The 11,888-nt window shown below is 39.6% G+C and overlaps 1 protein-coding gene across 1 annotated transcript in view; it reads left to right on the top strand.

Moving 5' to 3' along the window:
- The window catches only part of C6 (complement component 6), a 178,257-nt gene that overhangs the window by 133,274 nt on the left and 33,095 nt on the right, over positions 1–11,888 (top strand). Inside the window, exon 15 of the mRNA XM_006889585.1 lies at positions 9,409–9,499. Coding sequence (XP_006889647.1) covers positions 9,409–9,499 — 91 coding nt within the window. The remainder of the gene's footprint in view (positions 1–9,408; positions 9,500–11,888) is intronic.

Genomic DNA, 11,888 nt, shown 5'->3' with positions numbered 1-11,888 from the left:
GAAATTCCATGACTTGGGTCAGGTACACGTTAGCCCTCAAAGTAATATCTTTGCTCTTTAGCAATTTAAATATGATTTTTGCAGCAAATATGCACTGTCCAACATATTGTTGCATTTCTCAAATGCTACTTCAAGTGATGGATCCAAGTAAAATGAACTCTTTGACAACTTCAATCTTCTCTCCATTTATCATGATTACTTATTGGTCCAGCTGTGAGTATATTTTTCTTTACTGTTAGTGTGTAATCCATACTGATGTATATCCATTGCTGGCACAAATATATTTGAAAACAAACAAAATTGATCTTTGTAAATACATATATCAACATATGAAGGAATATAATGAAGGGTATACAAATAATCAGCCTTGAAAGTTCAGCATGAGAGCCAGAAACTGGTACAGTGACACTGGAAAACACGAGTTGTCCCAAAAATGAACTGGAAAGCAGTTATGCAAGCTTTTGTTAATTCGTATCTCCTAAATTTCTCATTATACTTGCCCCCCCCAAAAAAAATGTCTATTTAGTAGTCAGAGAACCCCCCTTGGAGAGCTCTAAAATCAGATATGATTAGTCTCATTTTACTTAAGGAAAAACCAGAGGCACAGAGAGGTGAAAGACATATAAATTTAGATATACTCTGTCAAATAGGTGTTAGGTGCCAATTCTGCTTATTCCTTCAAACTCTGACACCTTGTATTTTCCCCGCTCCTGGGCATAAAATATTGGTTGTGGTTGTTGTCATTAGTACTAGGTGCTGATAAGTTGAATATGATGCATAGCAACTCCACAAACCACAGTTCTGAACCCTGTCCTGTCTTGTGGCACCCTCATCACCTCTGACTGAGCACAGTGCTGCAGCCAGTACGTCAGTATTTCTTGTCAAGGATCTCCCCGCCTCCTTTTGCCTACCCTACACTTTTCCAAATATGAATTCTTCCTCCAAGGAATAGTTCTACTGGCAACATATCCAAAGCACAAAAGGGTGAATTTGTCTTCCTTGCCTCTAAGGAGCACTCCAGCTGCACTTTCTCTAGTACATGTCTGTTTGGATTTTTTGGCAGTACACTTCTCCAAAACTACAGCTCAAAAGCATCAAATCTTCTTCTGTCATCCTTATTCATTGTCCAGCTTTTAGATACATAGCATGTGGTTGAAAAAACCATGGCCTCAATCAGGCACACCTTTGTCTTCAAATTGACATCATTGCTCCTCAGTAATTTGGAGGATCCTGGCTGCAGACTTGCCCAGTGTCATATATCTACTGATTTCCTGACTGCAAGTTCAAGGTGAAGCTGAGGAAAATTAAACCAAGTCCACGGGAACCAAAATATGACTTCAAGTCTATCCCACCTGAATTTCAGAACCAGCTCAAGAACAGGTTTAAGGCCTTGAACACTAAGGAGCGAAGACCAGATGGAGTTGTGGGAGGATATCAAGGGTATCATCCAGGAAGAGTGCAAATGGGCACTGCAAAGACAGAAGAGGAAGAGAAGATCAAAATGGATGTCAGAAGAGACTCTGAAAATTGCACTGGAGCGCAGAGAAGCCAAAGCAGAGGGAAGAATTCAAGATACTAAAGAGCTGAATACAAGATTTCAAAAGGCAGCACAAGATGACAAAGAAAAATATTACAATGAAATGTGCAATGAGTTGGAGTCAGAAAATCAAAAGGGCCGAACTCGCTCAACATTTCTTAAGCTCAAGGAACTGAAGAACAAATTCGAACCTTGAGTTGCTATAATCAAGGATGCTTTAGGAAGAATATTAAATGATCCAGGAAGTATTAAAAGAAGATGGAAAGAATATACTGAGTCACTGTATAGGAAAGAATTGGCAGACATAGAAGAATTTTATGAAACAACATATGAGCAAGAGCCTATGGTGATTAAGGAAGAAGTTCAAGCTGCTTTGAAAGCAAAAAATAAGTCCCCAGGAATAGATGGTATACCAGTTGACATATTTCAACTAATAGATGTTGCTCTGGATGTGCTCACCAAGTTGTGCCAAGAAATCTGGAGAATAACTAGTTGGCCAACTGACTGGAAGAGATCTATATTTTTTCCTGTCCCAAAGAAAGGTGACCCATCAGAGTGTGGAAACTATAGAACAATATTATTGATTTCACATGCAAGCAAGGTTTTACTGAAGATTATCCAAAAACCACTAGAACAGCACATCAGCAGAGAACTGCCCGAAGTCCAGGCTGGGTTTAGAAGGGGTCGTAGTACTAGGGATATTGTTGCTGATGTTAGATGGATCTTAGCTGAAAGCAGAGAATACCAGAGGAATGTCTATCTGTGTTTCATTGACTATGCAAAGGCGTTTGACTGTGTGGATCATAACAAACTGTGGCTCACTCTGAGAAGCATGGGAATCCCAGAACACTTGATAGTTCTGATGCGAAACCTACTTGGACTAGGAGGCAGTCATCAAAACAGAGCAAGGGAACACAGCAAGGTTCAAAATTGGTAAGGGATGCCAGGGATGCATCCTATCTCCATACCTTTTCAACCTGTATGCAGAACAGATTATTTGGGAGGCTGGGCTCTATGAGGAGAAATGTGGGGTTAAGATTGGTGGAAGATCTATCAACAATCTCCGTTATGCAGATGACACAACCCTGCTTGCTGAAACTGAGGAGGACCTAAAGCGCCTGCTGCAGAGGGTCAAGGACTGCAGCTTTCAATATGGATTGAGGTTCAGTGTCAAGAAGACAAAGATTCTCACCACTGGGCCAATTGGCAGCATCAGGACGGATGGTGATGAGATTGAGATTGTTCACAGCTTCAGTTTGCTTGGCTCTACAGTCAACACTCTTGGCACCAGCAGCCAGGAAATTAGAAGACGTATTGCCATGGGACAGTCTGCTGTTAGGGACCTCTCCAAAGTACTGAAGAGCAATGGTGTCTCTTTGGAGACTAAGGTGCATCTGATACAGGCCATGGTCTTTGCTATCACTTGTGATTCATCAGAGAGTTGGACAATGACTAAGGAGGATAGAAGAAGAATTGATGCCTTTGAGCTGTGGTGCTGGAGAAGAGTATTGAGAATACCATGGACTGCTAGGAAAACTAACAGATTCATCCTGGAAAGGGTCAAACAGGGATGCTCCTTGGAGGCAAGGATTCTAAGGCTCCGTCTGACATATTTTGGACATGTTGTAAGGACCATGCTTGGTAGCGTGGAGGGACAGCGCAGAAGGGGAAGGCCCCCTATGAGGTGGATTGATTCCGTGGTTGGGGTAATCAGGATGGGTGTGTCGGAGATGATGCAATTGGCACAGGACAGAGCAGAGTTTAGGGCTGTTGTACACAGGGTCGCTATGAGTCGCAAGCGACTTCACGGCACATAAGAACAATAACCACAACATACTATTTAAGTAGATAGTGCTCGTGGCCTAGTGGTAAGGCACTGCACTGTAGACCCAAAGGCATGTCTTTGGAATCTACTAGCCACTCCTCTGGAGAAAGCTGAACAATGTCATTGCTTGCAATGTCCTGCTTCTGAAAACTGCTTCTGCAGGTTCAGCTGTGGGTCAGTTCAGACTCCAAGATACATAACAGTGACAACACTGAAATATGAAATCTGTTACATTGAAGGAAGCAAACATTCTGTGCTAGTTTCTCTGTCACAGATTAACAAACTAAACATCAATAAGGAGTGTCAGAGAAAAAAGAATGTCAAAACAGGACACTTTCCTCCCAGTGTGTGGTAAACAAGGAAGTAAAGAGAATTCCAGGCTTCTGTGCAAAGAAAGAAAGACTTAGCTCCTGCCATGCCACAGTGTGTTGCTTTCTGCAAGAGTTAGTGTATGGTTCCTTCTTTCCTCTGAGAAGCTGATACCTCCTACAACAACACATCAGCAGATCCCTTACCCTCAGCACTTCAAAGATTGCCAGTGTTTTTACTCACATACAGCTGGAAAACTGCCTGGAGTGAGGGCCAGCTGAGCTCCAGGTCAAGCCTGGACATGTTGTCTGGGAACAAAGGCTCCCAGCATGTGATCATTGAAAATTTCAAAACAGTTGTGGTAGAACCTTGCTCTATGCGACTTGAAAGCTGATTCTCTTTGGAAACCATTTATAGCTCGAAGTCTTTCCCTGATCTAAGTGTAGATTTATTTACAAAGGGCAAAGATGTCTAGCTATACAAAGAAAAAAAGAAAATCAATGCCATGTCAGTGTAAAAGCTTAATACTTTGCAGGCTGCAGCTGCACATAATCCTGAAGGTTCCAGACTGATCTTCACCTCATAGAATGAAGGTCCTAGCAGACAGTAACAGTAAGAGATATAGAAAACGTAACATTTTTTAAAAAACTCCTTCTTTTTGCTTCTACCATAAGCCTTCTTCCCGTAGGAAACCTACCTGGTAGTCTAAAAGAAGAAATTATGACCTCAGTAATTTATTCTGTCACTCCATATAACAGACTATCTAGCTCAAGCCTACCTAATGCCCTTCCTTGCCAGTTAAGTTGCCTCCTTCCCAAGACTGTTCTGGTTCTGTGGATCCACAGAGACTTCTAGTATCACCCAACAGGTTTGGGAGGTCAGCACAGGTCTGACTTAGCCAATCAAGGTTCTCTGTGTCTCAACTACAAAAGTAACCACACTTTCCTTTCTTGTGTCATAGACCCTAAGTGTTATTGTTGTGGTTTGGTTCTGTCCATTCAATTTCCACTCTTTGTGAAGCCCTGTTACTGAATACAGCTGGTGCAGAGTTTTCTATGCTATAATCTTTATAGGAAAAGATCCATCAGGTCTTTCTCCTATGGAGTCACTCGATGGATTCAAATTGTCAATGTTTTAGTTGTCAGTAGAATCCTTAATTATTGTGTCACCGGAAGTTTTTCAAATGTTACCGTCTATACCTTAATCTTTCTCCCCCACATATATAGTCATTCAGTTTTTCAAATAAACTCAAATCATTTTCATCTTACTTTTCTCTTAAATTTCCAAGTTAGGATCTTGTGGTTATGTGATTTCCTAGGATCATGTTCTCCTTCCTAATATCTCTATCTTTAATTATAAATTAATTACTGCAACTATATTCACAAAACCTGTTTTCCTACCATTTGGTCAACTTTAAAATATAGATCACTGCTTTTTTTCCCATTTTCTTCCTCCTACCATAATACTGTTTTATTTCTTGGTTTTGAGGTTTTTAAAAATTTCTTGAATTCCTTTTGTTTCTTTAATTTTACACTGTTTTACCTACAAAGTTAGTGTACATGGCTCTCACACTAGATCCCCCCACCTCCCCAACTCATCCCCCCTCAACTCATCAAGCCATGTGATTCCGTGATTAGCCCCCTGCCCATCTCCACCCTTCTGCTCCCCCCTCCTCTCCTTAGATCCTCATACACGTTTTACTCGTTATTTATTTCTACCATAAGGGTCTTATACAGTATTTGTCTTTATGGGACTGAATTAGTTCACTTAGTATAATACTATCCAGTCCCTCCCCTTTAGGTAGTGATTTATAAATCATTGCTCCTGCATGCTGTGTAGTATTCCGTCATGTGAATATACCATAATACGTCAATCCACTTGATTGTGGTTGGACATTTGGGCTGTTTCCATGTTCTGGTCATGGTGAATAGTGCTGCTATGAACATTGGTGTGCAACTCTCTGTGTGTGCCTCAGTTTTCATTTTCTCAGGGTATATTCCAAGCAGTAGAATAGCTCATATGGAATTTCTATGTTTAGCTTTCTGAGGAAATGTCAAATTGCCTTCCAGAGTGGTTGTGCCATTTGACAAGCCCACCAACAGTGTATAAGAATTCCTGTCTCACCACAACCTATCATAATACTGCTTTGTCATTTTCAGATACCAATGAGTCAACTATGGCTTAGCAACCCTGTTAGCAACAGATCTGAACCTTATTCTATCCCACCCCAGCTTCACAATCTCTGTCAAACACTAGTCCATTATTGGAGTCACTATGTGGCTCTATCTCCTGGAGGATTTTTCTTCTCCTTAATGATCCTCTGCCTTGCCAAACATGGTGTCTTTTCCCAAGGACAGGCGACTCCTGACCATATGTGAGACAAAGTTTTATCATCCTTGTCTCTAAAGAGCACTTTGCTTGCACTTTCTCCAACAGATTTACTTGTTCTTTTGGGAATGGTTATTCAGCCTTCTTCTCCAACACCACAGTTCAAAGGCATTAATTCTCCTTTGTTGTTGTTAGGTGCCATTGAGTCATACAGAACTCATAGCGATCCTATGAACAAAATGCCTGAGCACTGTTCATACATAGAGTTTCTGGATGCAAGCCATTTCAGAAGTGGATGCCACTCCTGCTTACAGGCCCATCCTAGTAGGGAAGCTCCAGCAAACACTGTCCACCATTTAGTTGTCCATATTCTTGGTTCAACTTTCACAATCATAGGAAGCAATTAAAAATACTATACTTTGCATCAAGTGCACCTTATTCTTTAAACTGACATTGTTGCTCTTTAGAACTTAGAGGTAGAGGTCCTTGAAAGTGAACTTCCCCAATGAAACACATCTCTTGATTTCTTGACTGCTGCTTGACTGTGGATCCAAGTAAAATTAAATTGTTGACAACTTCAATCTTTTCTACATCTATCTTTTTATTAATTTTATTATTAATATTATTTTATAAAAAGTTTACAGAAAAGTTGGGTTTCATTCATTCATTCATTGTTGCACATTTCCTTCCCTACTCCCTTCCCCTGGTTCACTTAAAAAAAAATTCACTGTTGCATAATATCCTCCCTTCTCCCCACCCCTCCCCAAGTACACTTTGTTATATACCTCTTATTCTGGACCCTTGTCATACAAACAATGCCTAATCATATATTCCTTTTAAACAGTTATTTCCTTCGTCTGTTGCAATGCAGTGTTCATCCTTTATCCCCTTTTTTCTTGGTTTCCTCCAATCCCATGTCAGTCCTGTTTATAACAGTGGTGTTATGCAGTATCTTCATGTATCTTGATGTTGCCTATTGGTCCATACTAATGAGGATTTTTGATTTTCTGATGTAGTGCTGTAATCCATACTAATAATTTTCAGCCTTGATAGTCTTTTCTAAGTGTTTCAACTCGTCTTCACTTTCTGCAAAGGAAATTATGTCATCTGCATCATGCTGTTGTTGTTGTTCTTAAGTGCCGTCGAGATGTAGGCAACTCATAGTGACCCTATGAATGAAAGTCCTCAACCCTTGTGTGACTTTCATCCTTTCTCCAGGTTCATAGGGTTTCCAGAGGCAAGTTATTATGGAAGTGAATGCCACTCCTGCTTCCAAGCTTGTTTTAATCAGGGAGCACCACCAAACACTGTTTGCCATGGGTAACCATTAAAGCAATTGACACATCAGTGTCACAGTGTTCAGCTTCACAGCAACCACAAGTTACCTCTGTATGGCAAGTGGACACACCAGGGCTATACAACCTACAAGAATGTTTGAACAAGGACAATGAAAAACTGGCGCAAAGGGCACAGGTCCCCAGGGACCCCAGGTCATCTGGCAAGTCCACTCGGCCAACACTCACTTGTGGCAAAAAGAAAGCCACAAGCGCCTGAGTGTTCCATCCTTACCTCTCTTCCAGAAGCCAGAGGCCTCTCCAGCTGACACTAAGACTCCCAAGACTCTATATATATATAATCTGCATCATACATGTTGTTAATGAGGATTTCTCCAAATCTGAAGTCATATTCTTCTTAATATAATCCATCTTTTCAAATTATTTGTTCATCATACAAATTTAATCGATGTGGAGAAAAGATACAACACACACCTTTCTTGATCTTAATTTATGCCCTGTTTCTTTGTTCTATTCTGGCAATTGCTTCTTGGTCTACTATTTCCTGTGTCAGTCAAGGCACTGTTCTCCTATGCAAAACGTAAACCTAAGCATCTTGCTGGACAACTATCATAATATCCCCATAATATTCAATTGTAACTGTTTTACCTGCTAAATATAATTTAAGCTTCCCCAGTCCTCTTCATGCTCACCTGTGCCACTTTTGTCCAAATTACCGTTCTTTTCACTCGAACTTCTGTAATACTCTCATGGATTGTCTACCCATGACCCTCTTGCCCACCATGACTCTCAATATCACTATGTCTTTTCAAAAAGAATGGGTTTATTTTTCAAAATTTAGACGTGGTTTTGTAACTATACATTCTGCTTAATACTCATCAAAGACTTACCACTGATTATAAATCTTGGGGGGAAAATTCTCCAAATCTCCTATAAAATCCTGCAGAGTCTAGCACCCACCTACTCTCTGGCTGTATCTTGCTCAGTGATTTTCTTCCTCTTTTCTTCAATCACATTCTCTGCTTTCAGTTCCAGGAAACTCACAGGCTACCTCTCTTGGAACATATCGTATCTGATGTTTCCTTTATTAGAATACTTTTCCTTTCCTCTCCTCATTTCACACTTCCTACAGTGCAGAGCTGCTGTACATAGGGTCTCTATATGTCACAGGCAATTCAACGACATATAACAATAACAATATACTATATTGGTTAATTTTTGTTATTTAAACCTCTTGTTTAGGGTAAAAAAGACCTCATAGAGAACCTTTGTATTTAAAAGTTAGTTTTTATTATATTTTGGAGGAACGTTCTTCTAAGTGGTACAATACTCTTCTGTCAATATGCCGTTCTGAGGTAACCTGGAGTTGTTTGATACTAAACCTTGTGCCATTGAGGTGTCAAGTGCCATAACAGTTATCTGTAGTGGACAGTGTTTGGTGGAGCTCCCAGTTTAAGACAGGTTTGGAAGCAGGAGTGGCATCCACTTCCTAAACAACATGCCTCTGGAAACTCTATGAACTTGGATAAATGATGATAGTTATAGAAAGGCTTCAGGCCTTTTGTTCATAGGGTTGCTACGGACGTGCTCAACTCCATGGCAATCAACAACAACAATCAGCAGACTTCCTGGTTGTATCAATTTTCTTGATATGTGCCTTCTCTCTAAAATCCCTAATGGTAGCAGCAGTCCTATTTGTATTGCTGTGTTTAATTACCATTTGTCTGCCCCATAAGAATGTAAGTTCAATGACCACAAGGTCTGTGTCAGATTTTGTTAACTATCTTCATAATTTAACAGAGTGCCAGAAGTGCTTTAAGTACTCATTATATGTTTATAAAATAAATGAGCATCAGTAACACTGATTCTGTTTTCTTTCATTGTCTGAACTTAATGGCAGTTTGAAATTGAAGAATGTCAGTTCATAAGACCTAGAAAGGAATTTTCTAATGGAATATTTTATGAAAGCGTATTTGGAAAAATCCAAAATGGGTGCTCTAACTTTGGGAGATAAACAGAAATCTTTCACCATTGCCTTCTTCTCCTGGATTGAAGGTTCTCACCTGAAATTCACATTGTGCCTTTTACTTTTATCTCTTCTTCATTTCTTTCAGATAATCTCTCAAAATTACAAGGTAATTGTCAACCAGGACAAAAACAATCAGGATTTGAATGCATTTGTATGTCTCCAGAAGACGACTGTAGGTAAGAGAGATCCTATGGCTGTGTTGGAAGTTGTAAAAGTCAGTCTAGAATAATATATAATAATATAGCTTGATGAAGGAACTGAGATTGTTGAAAAGCAAACATGAGACATATTATAGTTTTACATGACTAATATCTCTGTGCTCTGTTAAATGCCTCCTTCCCTACTAGGCAGCAAGCTTTCTTAATTATCTTTCAGCCTAGGTCCCTAAGATTTCATGGTTTTTCTTTACTAAAATAGTCTCATTTTGAGTATAAGGACATATTCCTGTCCATTTTAAAACTCTAGTCTTAGTTATCTCAGCACTTCTCCCTTTTCCTTTAAAATAAGTTGAGTTTGTTACCCTAAAAACTTAAAATGGAAAATAGAGTTATGAACAAAGACTTTGCACACATGCATACATACATACATATGTATGTTCATACATACGTATGTACATACATACATACACATAGATTTACCTGTTTATGCCTTCTTGTTGAGGCAGAAAGCATAGAGGAGAAAAATGAAAGGTCCTGATATGATTGCCATTATTATCTCCTCTTTATTGGTAGAACTACCATTTCTTTACCTGAATCATCCCAAGAAAGCCAATATTTCTTAAAAGCTTGTTTAAGCTAAGTTGGATAGTCAAAATTTTGTTCGTTTAATATTAAATATTTTTATTAGCTTAACATTAAATCTTTTCCTTCTCTTTGCCACAAATTAAATGCCAAAATAGGAAGTCTAAGGCTAAAGTGGTAATTCTGGCATCTCCTACAGATTGGGGCTCCTTCCTGCTCTCTCCTCTGTCATCTTTCATGTTATTTCATGGTCTAAGACTGTTCTACTGGATCAAGAAGGGAATAAAAAGATAAAAATAGGCACTTTCCTTATTTTTAAGATTATTACTAGAAAATCCACCATCTAATTTCATATATCTAACTTGCACTTTCACATGGTATACGAAGTTGAATAGTTTCCCTCAAATGCATTCCCTTCCCAGAATCTCAGAATGTGACCTTATTTGCAGATATGGGCTGTTAAGTTTCCATGAGGTAATACTTGGGTAGGGTGGGTACTGATCAAATATAACTAGGGCCTTATAAGAAGATGTAGAAACAGATAGGAACACTATGCAATGACGTGAGCAGTGATTGGAGCGATGCATATACAAACCAAGGGATGTTACGGACTTTCAGAAATTAAAAGAGAGAAAGGTGTATTCACAAACACTTTGATTTTGGACTTATAACCTCAATAACAAACAGATTTATCCTGGATAGGGTTAAACCAGGCTGCTTCTCGGAGGCAAAGATTCTGGGGCTTTCATCTGACACATTTTGGACATGTTGTAAGGAGGGACAGGTCCTTAAAGAGGGACATCATGCTTGGCAGGTGGGAGGAACTGTGCAAGAGGGGAAGACCCTCTAATGAGGTGGATTGATTCAGTGACTGAGGTAATCGGGATGGGAGTGTCAGAGACAGTGCGATTGGCACAGGACAGAGCAGGGTTTAGGGCTGTTGCACATAGGGTCACTATGAGTTTCAAGCAACAAGACAACATATAACAATGACAACAACCTCGATAACTGTGATAGACTGGCAATTAGAGAGATGTGAATCAAAATACAGTGAGATAATATCTCACTCTAGTAGCAGTGACAAAGTTTAACAGGACATTAAGTAATAAATGTTGGAGAGGACGTGGAGAGATAGGAACTCTCATACACTGTTAGTGGGATTATAAAATGGTCCAACCACTCTGGAAAGCAGTTTGGCATTTTCTCGAAACGCTGAACAGAGAAATTCCATATGATCTAGCTATTGCACTGCTTGGAATATACCCCAAGGAAATTAGAACTGAGACCAAATGGATATTTTTACACCAAAGTTCACAGTACCATTATTCATAATTGTAAGAACATAGAAACAGTCCAAATGTCCAATCATAATTGAATGGATTGGGAAATTGTGGTACATTCATATGATTGAATACTGTGCAGCATTAAGGAGCAATTATTTTGAAAATCACTACATAACTTGGGAGAGACTGAAGGGCATTATGCTAAAAGAACTAATTTAATCTCACAAGAATAAATATTGCATATGACCATTATTGTGAAAACAGAAGGATAACTAGTAAAATGTCTATGGAGATCCAAGGGAGGAAAGGGTGGGAACAGAGGGGTGAGGGTTAATGAGGGAGGGAATCTTAGGGTCACACAATTTGGTAGGTGGTGGTTGTTGTTATTGTTGTTGTTGTTTTTAGTCGCCTATGTACAACAGCCCTAAACCCTGCTCTGTCCTGTGCCAATCTCACCATGTCTGACACACTTAACCCTATTACCCCAGTCACTGAATCAATCCATCTCATCAAGCATCTTTCTCTCTTGCATTGTCCCTCCA

The sequence above is a fragment of the Elephantulus edwardii genome, unplaced genomic scaffold (genome assembly GCF_000299155.1).
Source record: "Elephantulus edwardii isolate Elephantulus edwardi_28Jun2011 unplaced genomic scaffold, EleEdw1.0 scaffold00079, whole genome shotgun sequence".
NCBI classification, from domain to species: domain Eukaryota; kingdom Metazoa; phylum Chordata; class Mammalia; order Macroscelidea; family Macroscelididae; genus Elephantulus; species Elephantulus edwardii.
This window is presented reverse-complemented; position numbering and strand designations above follow the sequence as displayed.